The sequence below is a fragment of the Homalodisca vitripennis genome, chromosome 5, assembly GCF_021130785.1.
Source record: "Homalodisca vitripennis isolate AUS2020 chromosome 5, UT_GWSS_2.1, whole genome shotgun sequence".
Classification (NCBI taxonomy): Eukaryota; Metazoa; Arthropoda; class Insecta; order Hemiptera; family Cicadellidae; genus Homalodisca; species Homalodisca vitripennis.
In genome coordinates, this window is record NC_060211.1 from 102,198,452 (window position 1) to 102,218,259 (window position 19,808).

A 19,808-nucleotide genomic window follows, 5' to 3' on the forward strand; every position below is an offset into this window, starting at 1 on the left:
ACATGGCTTCCTTCACAAGAAATCAACTCAGACAGCTCTTGTTGACATGGTAGAAACACATAGTGGATAGCATGGATGAAGGCAAAAATGTCATTGGTATGTTTATGGACTTGAGTAAGGCCTTTGATTGTCTCGGCCATGACCTAATACTTGATAAACTGAGATTTCTTGGATTTCGGGATGATCCAATGAAGTGGTTTAAGAGTTACCTCAGTGATCGTGAGCAGCTTGTGGAGATCAGACAGATGGTGAATGGTCTTGAGACTAAGACTAGGTCTAGCCTCCTACCAGTGAAAAAGAGGGTGTTCCACAAGGGTCGGTCCTTGGCCCGATTCTTTTCATTTTATATACGAATGACCTGCCTCAGTACGTTGAGCCTTTAAGCCACACAGTTATGTATGCTGACGATTCGGTTTTTTGTTAACAGCGCACAAATCTTTAGAAACCCTTGAAGTAAATTCTTTTATAGCTGTAAACCTTGCCATTGAATACTGCCAGAGCAATGGACTTAGTCTTCAATGAATCAAAGACTACCCAAATCATCTTTGGAAGCAAGAAAACAAGAAGTCTCAGCTTTGCCTGACTTCCAGGCGGTAAGAGCGACAAAACATCTTGGAGTAATCATTGATGACTCGCTGAACTGGCAGGACCACATAGATTCTCTCTGCAAGAAACTCAGCAGTGCCCTATTCGCCCTCAGAAGAACGCAAGCAGTTAGCACGCCATGAAGCAGTTTTAACTGCCTACCATTGCCCTTTTTGAGAGCAATATGAGGTATGGTATAATGGCGTGGGGTGCGTCTTCCCAACACAACTTAGAACGTGGTGCTCGTTCTTCAGAAGAAAGCAGTGAGGCTGTTATCTGGGCTGGGATGGAGAGGACAGCTGCAGAGGACATTTCAAGGAGCTGAAGTTGATGACAGTTGTGGGTTTCTACATCTACGAAGTCATCGTCCTGGCGACTTCAAATCAGCAGACTCGACATCAAGGACCTGCATGGGTATAATACCAGAAATGCCCAAAACTTTAGCCTTCCTGCTCATCATCGGACACTTTTTGAAAAAAAACCATCATATGCAGGGGCAAAATTCTACAACATCCTACCTCAAGTCATCAAGAGTGAGAACCCCAGAACGCTAAAGCTTCATCTCACCAGGTGGCTTCTTGAAAACCCTTTCTACAGTGTGAATGAGTTTTTGAAACTGGCAAACACTTTCATCACTAATCATGGATTCAAAACCGAAATTGATTTGTGAAGCAGAGGAAAATTGTTGTAATTAATTGTATTAATTTGTAACGCCATTTCAGGTCTTTGTGATTTTGAAATAAAGCTCTCTCTCTCTCTCTCTCTCTCTCTCTCTCTCTCTCTCCTCTCTCTCTCTCTCTCTCTCTCTCTCTCTCTCTCTCTTGATGTGCTTAAATTTTTGTTACCTTTTGTTAAAAAAATATTTAAAAGTCATGCTGTATTTTAGATAATTCTTCCTGCACACCAACAAATTAAAATGGAAAATATTATAAGAACAATATTTCTTATAGTAAATCACTGATTTTATCTATCTTGTTTATTAATTTTCTGAGTAAGGCCATCAAACTATAGAGGTCACTAGATCACTCTCCACCATCAACATTAAAGCATCCTTTCAGGTTTCATTCCACTGCTTCCATATACGGAACACCATTCTCAATGAATCTGAACAGATTGCATTTCTTTTCAAAGAAATCAATTGTAGCACGGACTTTACAATTAGTGGGATAGTTGATTTCAGTGGCTATGTGTAACTAATATGAAGCACAGAATGAGGAATGAAGTGACAGTTTCACCTGCATTCAGTATGAGTCTAACGCAGTGCCACAAAGGTCAATTTTTTGTCTGTTCTAATCTGTAAGTTCTAATATGTAAGTTGTCTGTTATGCCATTTCATAGGTGATAAGTAGACATATGACTGCTGAAAATATATTTAAAACTTACAGTTATATTACATTTGGTATTGTATTGTTTTTTAATGTATTAACAAGTATGAATGTAACAATGTAAAAAACAAAAATGTGTTTGTTGAATTTTATGACATGAGTGGTGTATAGGTAGCCTTCCTGGAAGTGTGCCACCTGTCTTTTGTGAACGGGTTGGGCCTGAAGGGGAAGGAGGGAGAGATTCTGAAGCGTACAAGGAGTACTCAACCTGCCTCTGGAGGCTGTAACTGCTGTGGTCTGCTCAACCTCGGTATATGTGTCAGGCAAGTGTACAGTACATGTATAGTGTGTTATGATCCAATTAGCATGGTGATCAAGTAGTTATATACTGTTTAACTAGGGAATAACAATATATGTAATAGAAAACTAGAAAATCTGACCAACTATTAAGTAGATTTCTAGCAGTATAAATAATTCTCTGTCAGTGAGATATGTATCATTACAGTTTTGTCTGAATTCTTGATGCGCCTTTATGAAAACTACTATGATTGTTCTAAATGTAAATGACAAGGTGAAGTTCATTGTTGTGACCATTCGGATCAAAGGAGGTGGAGCTCAGGGTCAAAACCCTTTCCTACACAACTACTATATACCTGGCGGTTAAATGGATTTTTGGCTGAGTGCTAGCAAAGCTTTTAACTCATGGGACTGGAAAAATAAAATTTTTTCTGTTTGTCCATACAATACCTTAAAAACAACCTGACCTATAGATTTGAAATTTTGCATGAAGCGGACTTTTGACTTTATGAGAAACACTGAGTTTGATTATGGCACATATCACTACCATGGGAATTGGCTAAGTATTAGTGAATTCTTTTACATTGGTCCTATGGGTAACCAAAAATCTTCAAGTGGAGTGGATGAATATTCTTCTAAAATTGTGAAACACTGCTCTGAAGAGCTAATGCCGCCTTTAGTCAGCATAATTAATAAGTCCTTCAGCCTTGGTGAGTTCCCTACAGCCCTTAAGCTCTCTAAAGTATACCCCAAACATAAAAATGGTTCAACACTGGAAGTCCAAAATTACCGTCCCATCTCTCTAATCTCAACATTCTCAAAAATCATAGAAAAAATAGCTCTACACAGACTCATGGCTCACCTAAAACAAGAAAATCTGATAACCGAAAAGCAACATGGATTTTTGAAAGGAAAATCAACCAGCTCTGCCATCATCAGCCTTGTTGAACATGTTATTGACCAAATAGACAAAGAACAATACGTATCTGCACTCTTTCTTGACTACAGCAAGGCGTTTGATTGCCTGGGCCACGACATCATCTCAAAGAAATTAACATCATTAGGAATCAGAGACACAGCTAACAAATGGTTTGTAAGTTACCTCACAGGCCGATCTCAAATAGTCGAGCTGCAAACTACCATTTATGGTGTAACTACTTCACATCAATCCAATCCACTACCTGTTACCCGCGGAGTACCGCAAGGATCTGTTTTGGGCCCAGTTCTCTTTGTCTTATTTGTGAATGACTTCCCAGCTTATATACGTGATCACAATACCACTTGTGTGATGTATGCAGACGATACAACATTGTTGATTAAGAATGACTCTGCTGAAGGAGTGTACGAAAGTGCCACAAGCTCTCTCAGTAAAGCCCTCAATTACTGCAGAAGGAATGATCTAGCCATGAATCCATCGAAGACAGTTCACATCAACTTCAGCAAGAGGAAGGACCATATCCCTAACCCACTTGATGTATCAAGAAAAGACCATATCAAATTCCTTGGCGTAACTATTGACCACAAACTTACGTGGACTGAGCATGTAAACCAGGTTTGCAAAAAAATCAGCACTGGTATATATGTAGTACGCCGAATAAAATGTATCGGCAACTTGGAGGCAGCAAAAACAGCTTACTATGCTTTGGTGGAAACTCATGTGAGGTATGGACTTGCTGTTTGGGGTGGATCCTCTGCAGGAAACCTGAACAGAGTACTACTCCTGCAGAAAAAAGCTATCCGAACCCTAGCGGAACTCGAACACCAACAAAGCTGCCGACAAGCATTTAAAACCTTGGGAATTATGACAATTACTGCACTCTACATACAAGAAGTAATTTTGCACGTTGACCAACTGCATGTACAAACAGGAAAAACCCTTCATACACATAACACACGCCATGCAGGAAATTACACACTACCTCTACATCGGACATCACTTTTCGAGGAAAAACCATCCTACATTGGTAGGAAGCTGAGGAACCTCCTGCCACAAGCTGTGAAAAACCTCAAGGGAGCTGCCTTGAAAAGATGTCTTCACAACTTCCTGGTGGACCACCCAATATACACCATCGAAGAATTCACAGAAGTAAACAAGGAAGATTGGAGGCTCTGACATCTTGTATTGATTATTTATTAATATCAATTATGTAATTTGTTAACATTGTGACTCTATTACTGTTCTTGAAGAATATGTTAATAAAGAAATATGACTATGACTATGACTATGACTATGACTAACCATTATGACAAGAAAATAGCAGAATAAATAAATTTGTAAACAAACTCTGTATATTCCATTAGAGATTTTAACATGTGACATATTAACACATGTAGTTTAATTATTCCAATACATCCACCATCAATTTATAGTGACTTGGTGTGTAGACAGTTTTATTATTATTTAAACACTAATATGAAACCCGATGTAATTAACAAAAATGTGAATTTATCATTTGGCAAGATGTCTCGAGAAAGATTTCTGTAGACTTTAAATTTTGCGTGAAACCATTTCTTTGTAGACAAGAATGAGTTCTATGATGTTGCATGTTGAACTTAAGAATTTGGCGAAGCGTCGTTGAAGCCTATCACTCAGTAGGCTGATACAATTTCACTTTTGTTTGCTAGCGGATATAAACATTTCTTTTCTGTAAGATTGTCTGTTGTTCTACCTGTCAATAATGAAATGAGCCATAGACTTGAAATTTTGCATTGAACCTCGGTTAAGCCTGTTACGTGACACATTGTGTGGTTATAATAAAAATTGGAATGGCCATTCTATGTAATACAAACCAGGTGATAAGGAGACAGAGCTCTAGGATTAAAATCATTTTATAAACTCCATACGCCTTATGGTTCAATAGATTTAACCAAAACAGATATTAACATAGACTAATAACTGGATGGGTATTGATTTATTGAAGCATTATGTGGCTCCTTACATTGAGAACGGGGTACAGTAATAATGAGTAAACAGGATATTTCTATACAGGAAGTGTAACATCTTTTTCTTTTCAAGAAACAGGGTTAAGCCAAGGAGGGTAATGGATCCAATCTTCTTGAAAAGGGTGTTAGCCCACACAGATATAGTATTTTCTATTTACATCAGTTTATTACAATATTCTACAGAAACAGATGGTTGTAATGTTTGGCGAACAACCTTCATTGTTGCAGCATGTGAAGTTAAGAATATACCTGTACCTGATGGTGGGTAAGTGTCTCTGAGGGCATGACAAGTCAACTTCAAGGTCAGGATGATTGACGTTTTGGATTCAGGAGGCAGTCGATCGTGTGTAGTAATGTTTGCAGTGGCAGTAGATAGTACAAGAGCCCAAAATTACATCTCAGACATTCTTGATATGATTTATGTGCAGAAATAAAAATTTATATAATAAACCTACCAACTGCCCATAGCAGGCTCTAAGAATTATTTAGTAGATTCAAGTCTCCAGCAATGTTTATCTTTGTCAATAATAAATCAGTGTACAGAGATGTTCACTTTTGTTAGCCAAATAGTTTCTGCATGAGAAATTATTTCCCTTTGACAAACTTGATGTTCATACATCACCTATTGCTGTCAGCTGTACTGTCATCCAAGTTTGGTAACTGTTGCTTGGTATTTTTAGTAACCTGTAATCTTGGATATATGTTACGGTTTCGCGGGACAAAATTAACAAGTTTTAAGCAATGTGAAAGATCTTTGTTACAAAAAATGAATGTATGCACATATGCTACTAGGTACATTTGTGTAGATTTTATTTCATTGGGTTGACTTAAAATCTGTATATATATGTTACATGAACAAAGTTGGGTGTAACTAAATTTTCAGGTGCCATAAAAAGAAATGTCTAATATAGACTGACATTGCCTATGATTGTTACAAAAAATTAATTAAAACAACTGTTTTAATGTAATTTGAATGTTAAAAGTGTAACTGTAAAACTGTACTCCACCCACCTTGCTAGCAATAAACATTATACCGTACTGATAATATTCTTTGTAATGTACTATAGTACATTTTCTGAAATTTTCTATGCATACCAGACCGCTAAGAACTTTATTCAAAATAATATTTAAATAATTTATAAGACTGGCATATGACTGTTTTGGGTAAATAGTTTGTATATCTGTTTGTTTTATTTTATTAGGCTGTGATAGTTTATACATGAATACCTTATATAAAATAATTTTAAAATGTTATTTATATTTTGTGTAGCATTACTATTATAAAATATGTATTGTATTTTTTGTATTAATGAGTTACGTTTGGTTAGTCTAGACATTTTGGTGTAGTATCAGAATCTGAAATGACAAGATGAAAGGTAGATTGTTGTAAACAAATTAAAAACTTGTTTTAGTGAAATATTTTTGTATTTTGTATTTGAATGATATATTTTTATATGAGAAATGTTTGGCGTTATTGTTAATGAGGATACAATATAGGAGTATGCCACACCAACAGGCTTGGTTGAGATTGCAAACAAAATTTCAAATCTATAGCTCATTTCATTCTTGAGATGTCTCACAGCCATATAGACATAGACATCATCCAGAAAAAAATGTCCATCCCCCCAGCAGACAGAAATGAAATAAATTGTGTCAGTCTTCTAAATGATAGACTTCACTAAAGGTCATGGTTGGACATCCACGTATCATAAAACTCATTCTTTTCTGTGTAGAAATGAAGTTTAGTGAAAAATGTTAAGTCTTCAGATGATCTTTATCAAGATACCTTGCCACATGATGCAGTCATATTTTAAAATTTTTACTCATAGCAGTTTCATTACTCACCTGTGTTTTCATAGCAGTATATAAATAATAAAAAGTTTTGGTGACGTAGGAATGGTAATATAACTCAAGGGTGCACTGCATTTAGATCTTGTCACCGAATTCTAACATTGAAATTCCACTCAAAAAAATAATATCTATTTACTGTAAATATGTTAATGTGTAAGATGTTATAATCTCACATGAGTATACTCAGCTTGTTTACAAATTTATTTATTGTAATATTTTCTCATTGTCATCATAGTTACCCATAAGACTAATGCAAAAAATATTTGCTAATGCTCAGCCAAATTCCATGGAGTGACACGCACCATCATTGAAGATAGTGTTCCTCATATAGAAGTGAAGCTTCATGTATCATGTTAGCTTCCTTCTTCATAATTTAAAATATTTAAATATAAAAAATGTCTCACTTATGCTTTTTGAATGCTTTGTAGGAAGTAGAGTTCAATATGTCTTCTTAAATAATAAGGCGTCTTACCTTTTGTCTTTAAATTGAGGAGTGCCCCAGGGATTCGTGCTTGGGCTTTTACATTTTATAGTAATGGTTAATGACCTAAGTTTAAGGGATCCAATGGAGGTCATCCTGTATGCAGATGATGCTACCATCATCAACACACAAAAGATTAGCAGTCAAGCATTGGCATTAGCAAAATTTAATCATAACTTTGTTCAAAATTGGTTGACTGCTAATGAATTGGTTTTAAATGAAGAAAAAACTTCCACTGTTCTTTTTGGAATTAAAGAGAAATCTGGTCCGGTTGATAGTCCTCCAAAATTTCTAGGATTCACCTTAGATCCCAGGTGAATGATTAACTGGTTACCACATAAATGGCCTCAAAAAGAAGCTGAGTAGCAGTATTTATGCTCTGAAGTGTCTGTGTAGTGAGTTGTATCAGAATGGCCTCCACCAAGCTAACTGTGGCCTGTTCCAATCTCATATGATGTATGGGTTGATAGCATGGGGTAGTCTGTACATGCACAGACTATATTTCTTGTTCAGATAAAAGTGATTCATACTATAGCTGGAGTTACACAGTTTGAATACTGTAGAAATTTATTTCAAGATTTTGGACTACTAACCTTGTTTTCATTGTATATTCTCCAATGTTGATTTATGCACAGAAAAATGGAGACAGGGTACAACAAATAGGTGAGATCCATACTTACAAAACTTGATTTAAGCCTTTGGTTGCCATGCCTCAAACTAGACTCCACAAGACTAATCAGAGCCCACTCATTATGTCTAGTAAATGCCTATATAAAATTCCTCTAGAGATAAGACAGCTTAACAACACTAGTTTTAAGATAAGAGTTGAGGAATTTCTGTTAAAAAAATGCTTTTTACTCTATCTAGGAGTTTATGAATAGAAAGTGTATAATCTTAGACTTTTAAGATATATCTAAGAATTTAAAGTTGTGTTAAAATTTAAGACTTGCTTATGTATTTTTGAATTAAATATTTATGTGGCTAATAAATTATTCTGATTTATAATTTCAAGTCTATAGGTTTTCAAAATATCATGCGGACAGATAGATAGACTTTGCTAGCGCTCAGCCAATAAGTGACTATTGTATTGCAAAATTTTTATTTTTCTATATGTTGCAGGTGTAACTATGTGTGCAGTGACGTGTGCGGGTCGTGGCGGCGACGTTGGCTAGTTGTCAGGGACACCTTCATAGCCTACATCAGACCTAGGGATGGCATGGTCAAATGTGTTATTTTGTATGATACTAATTTTGAGGTGTCGTCTGGTATTTTCTCCACTGGACTCAGGAGAGGATTACACATCATCAATTTAAGCAGGTACTATATTAATCGATTACCTTTATTTCACTGTATTTTATGAATAAGTGATTCATACAGTTGTGTCTTTTTAGTTTTGTCTATTTATGCTTTACTCGTGTAAATTTCTTGGTTAATTTTTTACTAACACTATTTGTAGGGACTATGCATCATAAATTACCAATAAGATAGTTTGGAATCTTAACAATAGCTTATGGGAAACATATCAGCATGTTTACTGTATGTGTCTCAAGATATGGAATAACTATAAAAGTTAGGGGATTTATAGTATTTTTAATAAAAACATGCTTTGAAAAAAATATTGACCAAATGTCATGTAATTCTGCTGCTTTTCATAGCATCAAAGGAATTTATTTGTAAATATTAAAATACACTTCTTGTAAGGGAATTTCAATCCTCAAAAGTGTCATTAAAATCACAAATTGGACAATATATTTGTACTTTTTCATCCATTCTAAATGGTCTCTTGGTTACTTTAATCTTTAAAAATTATATATGTTTCATTTTCTCAGATTTTTTGTTTCCATAATTTTGCAAATTGAATGTAGCTTATCAGTTTCTTTTTATTAATTAATATTATTGTCATTAAAAGTTATAATAGTAAAGTGTTTAATTTAAATCAAATAAGAATCTAATTTTACTGTTATATTTTCAGGCATATTGTTATAAAATGTCCAACTCGCCGAACAACCCAAGAGTGGATGACTTACATTAGAGAAAATGCTCATAGTGAGTTAACATAGTTAGTGTGTTATTTATACAATTATTAATTATACTAATCTGATTCTGTATTAAAATACATCCGAGTTTACTTGTATGCTTAAATATGACTTTATTATGCTACTAAATAAACATTTTTAAAGTATATTTTAATCTAATACAGTCTTGAAATCAAAATGTTTTATTATTGTAAGACTACTAATAATATTTTAATAAATAGACAGTGACTTCATCCGAAGCAACCGCTACCACTCGTTTGCACCGTTTCGCATAGAGACGATGGCCTCGTGGTTCGTGGACGGATGTGACTACATGAGCGCAGTGGCGGATGCACTGGAACGTGCCAAGGAGGAGATCTTCATCGCAGATTGGTGGCTTAGCCCTGAGATATACATGAAGCGGCCAGCTATAGAGGGTGATCACTGGAGGCTGGACAAGATACTGCAGCGGAAGGCTGTTAGTGGTTTACTACACTATAGAGTATTACCTGTTCACTTATTAACTCAATGAGTTCTCACAGTTTAAATCATTAATAATAATGAGTATTATAAAAAGGGTAATTTTAGTTTATAACAAAGAAAAATATTTTATTTTACAACCATACAATGACAATATCTTACATAATATTTTTACACATATATAAGATATGTTCTACTGATAAGCATGAACAGCAGCGTAATAAAACACCTTACAGTTTATTAATAATCTGTAAAATATTTCGTATAAATAAAACATCATTTAATTGAGATTTAGAGGTAGTGAAATTAGGCACCCCTATTATAAGAATAACTCTTTTAAGATTGCTATTAATATAGCAACTACAGATAATTTTTCACTTCAGACTGTCTGTAGCCTTCTGGCCAGTTTGATATATTTAGTTTTCCACTACCCCATTTAGAGAATATAAACACTAAAAATTTAATGTTACTCAAATTCAGTGTTTACATAACCACAATTTCACCTTTATTTGCATTGATGATTATACTTGTAAACAGGTATCAAACAATGGTAGAAATTATGCTGGCACTGACATGGTGTGCTGTACATCGCCTAAATAGTAGTGTAGGCGATTTTTAAAAGAGTAATTTATTCTATACAGTGTGGTCATTACTTAGTGGGTGATAATACAAACGTGACTAAAATATGGAAATTAATTATGGAGTATTTATTACTCAAACACACCCAGAGAAAAATTATTTTAGTTTTTTTAACAAAAACATGAAGATTTTATAAAAAAATGTAAAATTTCTATGACATTTCTTGAACTTTATTGTTTTAATTTTATATTCTAATTTTCATAACGGTTGATGTATCTTATCTATATTTTTGGATGTTTGATAGTACAAAATAACAAATTTCTTTTTTTATTGATTTAATAAAATGTGGTACACTTATACAAAACAAGATACAGGACAAAATAAAAACACACATAGTAACAAAAAGTTTCTACCTCTATTGGGTTCTAGTAATATTTTTTACAATTTGCTTGGTAAAGGTCTATGAAGTTTTGGGGTATATACATAAAATGGTGATGTACAACTTTGGGACAATAATTTTTTGTTTCTGGTCTCAAAAGGGTTAAAATATGACAAAATACTCACGTAGCTTTCTAGGTCATTCTTTAGGTGATTAATATGATTATTGAGATAGTAATGTCTATATTATACAAATAACAACAGTATGTAACAGAATACTTCAACTCAATACAAAAAGAAAATATTTGCAGTGACTCAGGTGGATGCTTTAGTTATACAAGACTACAAACGGTTTAATAAAATAATTTGTGGATTTTATTGAAAACTTTGTTGACTTTATTTGAGGTGTTGTGTGTCAATATTTGTTACTGACAGCAAAAAATTGTATCGCTGACCTAGTTAGCAACTTTGACACTTTCCAAAAATGCCTCCAATAAAAGTTTCCTTGGCTCTTAAATCTACTCAAAGGTTAACTAAAATTCTGCGTTATCGAACTTGGTTCTTTCTATTCCTGCTATAAAAATAAGTCTGTATTAGATTTTCCTAATGCAGTCCTAACCTCAACGTTTATATGTTTAGGCTCAAGGTGTGAAAGTGTTTGTGATGCTGTATAAAGAGGTGGAGCTGGCTTTGGGAATCAATAGCTATTACAGCAAGCAGCGACTTGTCGGATGTCATCCAGGGAATATCAAGGTACAAAATACTTTTCATGGACTTGTTGATAAAGATTGTAGTCTTTTACAAAGACACTGTGGTATTACATAGCAGTCTTGGTCAGTGACTGATGATGTATAGGTTCTTCGACATCCAGACCACGCCAAAGCGGGAGTGTTCCTCTGGGCCCACCACGAGAAGATTGTGGTTGTGGACCAGTCCGTGGCTTTCCTGGGAGGCATCGATCTCTGCTATGGTCGCTGGGACACACACGAGCACCGGTCAGTGGGAACATTGTACTAATTATCTGTGTCTATGTGTAATACCTCTGTGATTATAATTATGACACCATTTACATAAGTTTTAATCTCATTATTCCAGCTAAAACAGTCTAAATAAAATATACATTCTAAAAGATATTAATTTTTGTTTGGTGCAAACATTAATGGGTTGCTGTGGCAGTATACAGGGTTAATAAAAAGTCTGGAGCCCCCTATTAATATTGTAACAGCCTACACTAGAAAAACTAAATTCTACACACCTTTACGTCATGTTATGAAGTACTTTTTTGGTGTAATTACTACTTTGTTCACAAACCCAAAATGGGGGATTTTAGGAGTGACTCAAAAATGTCCTGAAAACGCAAACTATAAGTCTCTATTTTAATCCAGAACAAAATGGCGAACAATTGAAAATTTTATAAGTCAGAATTAACTACTTACAACATAAGCATAAGTAATATTTTGGAGCAGTTAAAAATTTTAAATTTTAAGAACTTCTCATTTTTAAGTTGTTCATAAAGTTTATGAACTAGGAAAATATAGATTTCTTTGTAACCCGTATTTTTTAATGCTACCAATAAAGGAAAGAAAATATATCTAATAACAATTTTTTAACGTTCCTATGAACTCATGACGTTTAGTTTTTATAGTGTGAGCTGTTACACTACTAATACGGGATCCCCAGACTGTTTATTAACCCTGTAGATGGTATTGAAATGTTCTATGTACTGTACTTGCAGTTATGAGATCATAATATAATTATTATTTTTGGTTTTGTTAGTATGATGTAATCAGAATATGCTAGATTTTCTTCTATGATAGTTTTCATCTTAATTAACCACAGCTGTGTGAGACTGTGTTGTCCTTAACACTTTACATAAACTTAACGTTTTCTCTTTTAGGTTTAATTTGGCTTTAACTTGAGGATTTATATTCTTATACAAATATTCTGGTTTTCACTGTATGAAATTTGTAGTTCAAGTATTTTATTGTAATTAAAATGTCATGTTTTTAAGTTTAATGAATAAATTTAGTTGGATTTACAAAGGACAACAGAAATCTCTAAACCTGAGTTATATCTCAATTGCATTTTGATGATGGGTGTGAACATGGAAACTTGGGCTGTTCAATCTGGATGTTAGTTGTTGCAGTTTATTGGTGCATCAAAGTAAACGACTATATTAATATTTTAGAATTGACAAGTTCTTGATTAAGAAAGCTTTATTTTATGATTTTGTCCATAAACTTGACTAGACTGACAGATCTGGGAAGTGTGTCGACGGGGCAGAGTAATGGTTTGATCAACCGCATCCACACTTCGAGCCACGTCTACAAATCTGCTGCTCCGGCTCTTCTCCAACTCGCCAAGGCCACCAATAACACCCTGGGAGTGAGGCTGGCCAGCTCTCCCACCCTGCCAGACTCCAGGTACACTGAACAATACGGATTAACGTCCTGCTTTTCTTATCTTTCTTTAGATTAATTTATTTTTCAACTAAACAAAGTTCATAATTATTCACGCTTTCATTAATATGTTATTCTATTAATTAATATAAATGTTACTTAATCCTGTACATTGTAACATGAGTTTTAGATGGTAATCTATTGGCATTAAATACTTGAAGTTCTCTAAATTTAATTTTCTAACTTTTCATATGAGTGCAATAATTCACTGACACAGCTTCACAGAATTCAGCTTACCCTAATATGAAAGACTTATTTATCTAGATAAGAACAAAAAATAATACATAATTTCTAGAAATTAAGTATTATTTTTTTCTTCACATTATATTCATTTGATATTTCCAGTCAATTCTTTCATTGGTTTGAGGGTGAACAATTTACCTATTTGTACTTGATATTGTACTATTAATATCATGTAACAATCTTGAACACAAGCAAAAGTTTTTTTATTGATATTCTTTGACATGATTAAATTTTATAATTTATTTTAGCACATGGTTCATTATAGTGTGTTTAAAACGTTGAGACTACAGGAATAGGCGTAAGTTCACTGACTTTTTCATAATTGATTTGCTTTCAAGTAATAGTAAAGTTTAAGAATTTTAAGGGCAGGGTTATCAGTTCAATCAAAGTTAAGAATATTTTATTTATGAACTAAGTTGTATAATACTGCTTTATGTTGATTTCTCCTAATATGTCTCCTTTCATTCATTCTAACAAATTTTCATTACCTGTTCTTGTAAGAATTGATTGTAAACGAACCAGTATCATAAATAGTGATATAATATACTTTTACATTATTTAAGCACTAATGCAATTAGCTATAACTTGTAACTGTGACAGTTTTCCAACACAATAGCATGAACTCAGATTACTAATTCTGTTGCTCAGAACGTGGTGCTACAAGACTAAGCACGTAATGCATGTTAGTAAGAGAGTGTTCTGTTCGCCAGGAAGGTGAAACCGTTACTCCCACCGCTCAAGATTAACACCATGTAAGCATGCCTTGTCACTGCCTCAGCCACCATAGCTAACTGTAATTATGCTCACACCTCACACCTCAGCACTGACAGGTGTAGTGGAAAATAAAATCTCTAACTTTCTACTTTCTTAAGATATTAATAACGTTTTGATACCATTGTAGTGTTTATCTTTGCATTAAATAGTATAGTCAAATGAGAATTATTCAATTTGTAGTTTAATTTTCCTTAAAAAAAGATAAATCATTATCTCTGTCTGGTTGTAATTTAGTATTGAAATATTTCAGTTCTTTCAATAATATTTGCCTAAATTATGATTTGGCACATTGCTACAATATACGTGACTCTTGATAGTTTATGGTCTTTGATTTAAAGGTTCTATAATACAATACAACAGTAATGTGTATTAAATAGTACATTGCCTGTAAACTGTTAAAAATGTAATTCTTGAAATGTTTCTTTATTGAATTATGAGTAATCAATTTTACAACTTTAATCCTTCTATTAGAGTTCAAGATAAAAAAATTTAAACACTTCTGTATTTAATGACATACTTTTGTAAACTATTGTTAATATATGTACAATTAAATTAAATTTTTGGTATTTAATTTGTTAATATTATTTAAGTATTCATAAAAAAATAGTTTGTATTTTGAATTTTATGTTAGTTTTTATTGTAAGAAATTTTATTTTGATCATAAATATATTTATTTGAGTTATACAATAATACATGTTTTATATGTGCAGAATATTGTTAAGTAATGGTCATTTTTAATACCAAGACATTTTTCAAAACATTTATTTACACAATTAAATATTTTTCTACATTATTGCCCTGTTTATTGAGACACTTGTCATATCTTAAAACTAAGTTTTTAATTCCCTTTTAAAGACATTTTGTTATTTACTTTGACAGTCAGGATTCCATGGCTAATTTCATTTCTTTATCTTTGTTCACACACTTCCTGCAATGATAATGTTCTAGGTGCAGGGTCATTACTATACAGCTGCTGATCCAAAAATTCCCAGCTGAAAGAGTAGTTTTCCCAATACTGTTCAATCTGAACATTGTTTATCGACATTTATTGTTGCATGAAAGTACATAATAACTAACTGTATATTTTAGAATTAACAAGTTCTTTGTTAAAAAAGCTTTTTATGATTTTGTCCGTGATAAACTCGACCAGATTGACAGACAGACCTTAGGAATGTGTGAAAGGAACAGAGTTCCTGTGTCTGGATAGAAGTGTGAGGCCTTGCATTGTTGTGGAGGAGCAAGATGTCCTTTGTCACCTATTTTTTTTTGTTCAGAACCGCAGCTTGGACAATGTTGTGAAGTAGGTTTCTGTGTTCTGTATTCCTTGTGGTATAAAATCCAGTAGTAAAAAATGATCTGTCCCCAGACAGACGGTTATCAGATTTTGTGTTAATTCAACATTTGTTTGGCTATGACCTTGACAGGAGAGATTGTATGCTGCCATAGGCTGTTGCTTGAATTCTGGGATAATATGGAATACCCATAATCCATGTCCTGTTGACAATTTGACTGAACATTTCATCCACTTCTTAGTCACAAAACAAAACGAGGAATAAATTTTGTTGTAGTCGTTTGTGAGAAGTTTGGATACCTACAGAGAGCACAAATATCTGAATATTATGTTTTTGACACAATTTTATACAGGACAGACTTAGACACTCAAGGAAATTTCTTGGAGAGACTGGTTATTGTAATTATTCTGTCCTCATAAATTTTCATTTCAATTGCATTTACCAAGTCTCCAGTGATTACGGATGGTTGGTCTAAGCTTTTATCTGTCATGAACATTTTCATGACTAACCTTTGAACTCTAACATTTTTGCACTTTACCTTCACTCATCATTACTATAAATGTGACAAAGCTGTCAATGATTTTTTTCAGCTACGATTTTTCTTGCATTCATAAACATCATTGATCGTATCTCGCACACATGGTGGACAATTCATTAATCTTGAACATTTTAAAGACGCAGAGTGAAATGCATAGATTAACAACATGATTGAAATGGATCGTACTTATTTGCAAGGGATGCCTGGAGACGACACACACACTTATTAATACACTTGTCTGAACTACAGGAATAAACAACACAATACCCCTTACTTAAAAAACATCCATCTTAATATTCTAAATTCAACTTACTGTACTTTAGTTCATGTATTATAGAAATGTTTTATGGACCAGTTGATTGCTTCATGAAATCTATATGTCCCCTACAGTCCAGACATGCCAGTGGACACGTCGGGTATGGATGAGGTTGATTTGGGAGCCTCTAATGGTAACATTGTCAACCAGCCATCCCCTGAGAACATGAAAGCTGACACCCCTGAACTGGAGAGGAGGAACATACTAGAGAGGGTATGTACACATTTGGGAGCCTCTAATAGTAACATTGTCAACCAGCCGTCTCCTGAGAACATGAAGGCTGACACCCCTGATCTGGAGAGGAGGAACATACTGTAGAGGGTATGTACACATTTGGGAGCCTCTAATGGTAACGTTGTCAACCAACCATCTCCTGAAAATATGAAGTCCGAGCTGAAGAGGATATGCACAGATTGTTTAGGTCAATACAAAGCCTACTATTTGAGTAGTTTTTTAAGTAAATAGTAAAAAATCTGATATTTTAATTACAAAGTAGTTATGGAATCTTAAATTTATGTGGAGTTAGCTAAGTATTATAAAGTTTAGTTTAATTTACAGGTTGTAAGTAAGACCAGTATAATACTGTTCATACTATAAATAAATAGTATTAAAATGAGAATTTTAAATTTTAATGATAAAAAGTACAATACTCTTAATCATAATACTGCTTAAAAACGATTATGTTAAATGTATTACAACATGAATCCTGATTAAAAATGTTCCATACATGCAGATCAATACACAGGGCGCGATTCCCGTGGGATTTTTTAAATTTTACAATGCTTAACATCCCATGCATTCATTGTTCCCGGTTGATTTCCCAAAAATTTTAGAGATATATATTTATGAAGAGCTGTGACTACATTGTTAGAAGTAAACATTTTCTCTGTCAGTAAGTGTTCTGTTCTATACACTTTGTTTTATTCTTCCACACAGGTATTGTTTGTCCTTAAATCATTAGACCTTATATGACTATGGAGTTGTTAACAATAATACTGGTATGATTTAATTTTCTACACTGAAAAAAATTCCAAGCTCTTGCTGAAAAAACGGTTAGAGATAGTGAAGTGCTTTAAATGTTAAAACTATTTCTTCTTCATAAGTTTTTACATTAACCCTAGAATGCCATTGTTCTAGTAATTTGCGTCGTTTCTAACATTTCGTCTGTTACCCATGGGACGACCACAGGTAAAATTAGTAAAATTCAAATGTATGTTTAAACCATGTTTATGGTACACACTTACCATGACACTAACATTAAAATTTTTTAAATATAGTTTTTTGTAGGTTTACTCTTTTCTGATACACTCAAATCAAAGTATTATTGTCTCTGGGTTTCCTCAAATACTTGATACTTGTTATCTGCATCCCTGACCAGGTAGCTGGATCGATGGAATATTGCTTCGAAACAGTAGTAACAAAAGTACTTGGCCATTCTCCGGGTATTAGTTGGGCAAAACCCACAATTTTTTTTTTCTTGTTAGGACAAGAAGCTTAGAAATTGCACCTAGTCCTAAAAGGTCCTTTACGCTGCTTCCAGAGTGACAGGATATTCTGAATGAGTAAGGTTCAGGGTAGGGGCCACCTCTTGTCAAGATCCATAAGGAAGAATTTATAGCATTAATGTCAGTCATGTCCTCTCAGAAGAAGGGGAAGTCTGAACCAGCCCTTCCAGTCAAGACTGGCAGGGGGTGGCACACCATTACGTCTAGGCTATCAAGAACCTTTGACCCATAGAGTCATCTCCCACAGTAGACTAGATCTATCAAACTACCCTTCAACCCCAGATCTTCACATTTGCGGTTAGTGATGTGCCGATCCTGGACATCCATTAGGTTGCCCTAATTTAAGTTTTTGCTGTGCCCAATGTGGATTCAACTGGAAGTTATAAACCAACCAGAAGTCCAATATTTAACAATCAGTGTTCAATATTTCTATAGTTGGTTTGATCGCACATCTTAAACCATGTCTGTAGAGTTTACCCCAAATGTCCAAATTTGATTTTGTACTACAGTATTCTTAATAAAAAAAGGATTAATTAGCAGCCATATTTAAATAAAGTTATTATTTTGTAGATTATAAACATTTTTATTTTCATATGTGTTCATCAAAATAAACCTAAATCCTGCAGTAGATAACAATATTATGGCCACTGTTCAACAATGTAATATTACAATCAGCTGATTAGAGCAGCTAAAATTAAAACAGCTGATTGTTGTTGCTCACAAACAGTGCTGTCACATAATCATAGTGAATGTTGTTTAGTAATGGACTTTTTATAAACACATTATCTCCCTTATTTATCAACCGATTTTCTTAAACTGATTTTCTTAAACTTGGTATTGTTGGATTTTTAATTAAATTGTATAACTAAAATGTAATAATTGTGACTTTTTAATATATGCAGTTTTAAAGATATTTGCACTTAAAAGTTTTTAGGAAGCCATTTTGAAAATAAAGCTACTAAAAAACTAAATTTTGTCTGTAATTAGGCCTTTAGATTAGAAAGTTTATAACGTTTATCACTATATGATTGAGCATCAGAAAAACTTTCTTTAGAAATCTCAGACGCTGTTGTTCTCCTTCTTTATCCATAATTCGTTAGTAATCAATTATCACACACGTATAAAAGAAAAACAAACCATTTCAACCAGTACACCCAAGATAGTTATTTATAGTTTAAACTTATTAACTCAAAAATCTCCACCCAAAAATCCTAACACTTTGTACAACTGTGATGCTATGCCCTGAAAACAAACGGGATTATCAATGCTTTGTCCTTGAGGTGATATGGTCTGTAAATATGCTAGAACCACAACCTCAACAAAGCACACAACTTGGTCATGCACTCGTCTCACTGCCAATTGAAGGTAGTCTGGTAGAGGAGGTGATTTGCCGTCTATTAGTGGAGGAGAAGACTGTCAGATGACGCTTTAATACACAAGGTTTAACGTTCTTTGAGTTACAGCTGTTATACATGGTATGTAATTTTAAACAAAATGCAATAGAGATTCAGAATTTGATAGGATTATTGTTTTTATAAGCATATAAAAGACCAGTTTTTTTTTGTAAATCCCAAAAATTGTAATATTTTTACAACAAATTTTCTTTTAACTAACGTTTAATCATACACTATGTAACACAGGTTTACTATTAAAAATTCACAGATTTGTATTTTCAATAATTGTGGAGATTTGGAAAATATAGGAAGTATCTTATCTTTCTTTTTGGTATAATAATGCAAACTCCAGT

At 33.7% G+C, this 19,808-nt stretch overlaps 1 protein-coding gene across 2 annotated transcripts in view; it reads left to right on the plus strand.

Moving 5' to 3' along the window:
• Nucleotides 1–19,808, plus strand: part of LOC124362580 (phospholipase D1) — an 84,948-nt gene that overhangs the window by 44,112 nt on the left and 21,028 nt on the right. The window contains exons 6-14 of one of the 2 annotated variants that reach the window (XM_046817214.1): nt 2,082–2,233; nt 8,602–8,799; nt 9,455–9,528; nt 9,740–9,975; nt 11,574–11,687; nt 11,790–11,929; nt 13,184–13,357; nt 14,347–14,388; nt 16,631–16,769. In XM_046817214.1, the coding sequence (XP_046673170.1) occupies nt 2,082–2,233; nt 8,602–8,799; nt 9,455–9,528; nt 9,740–9,975; nt 11,574–11,687; nt 11,790–11,929; nt 13,184–13,357; nt 14,347–14,388; nt 16,631–16,769 (1,269 nt within the window). The remainder of the gene's footprint in view (nt 1–2,081; nt 2,234–8,601; nt 8,800–9,454; nt 9,529–9,739; nt 9,976–11,573; nt 11,688–11,789; nt 11,930–13,183; nt 13,358–14,346; nt 14,389–16,630; nt 16,770–19,808) is intronic. The other variant, XM_046817215.1, reaches the window with a different exon arrangement.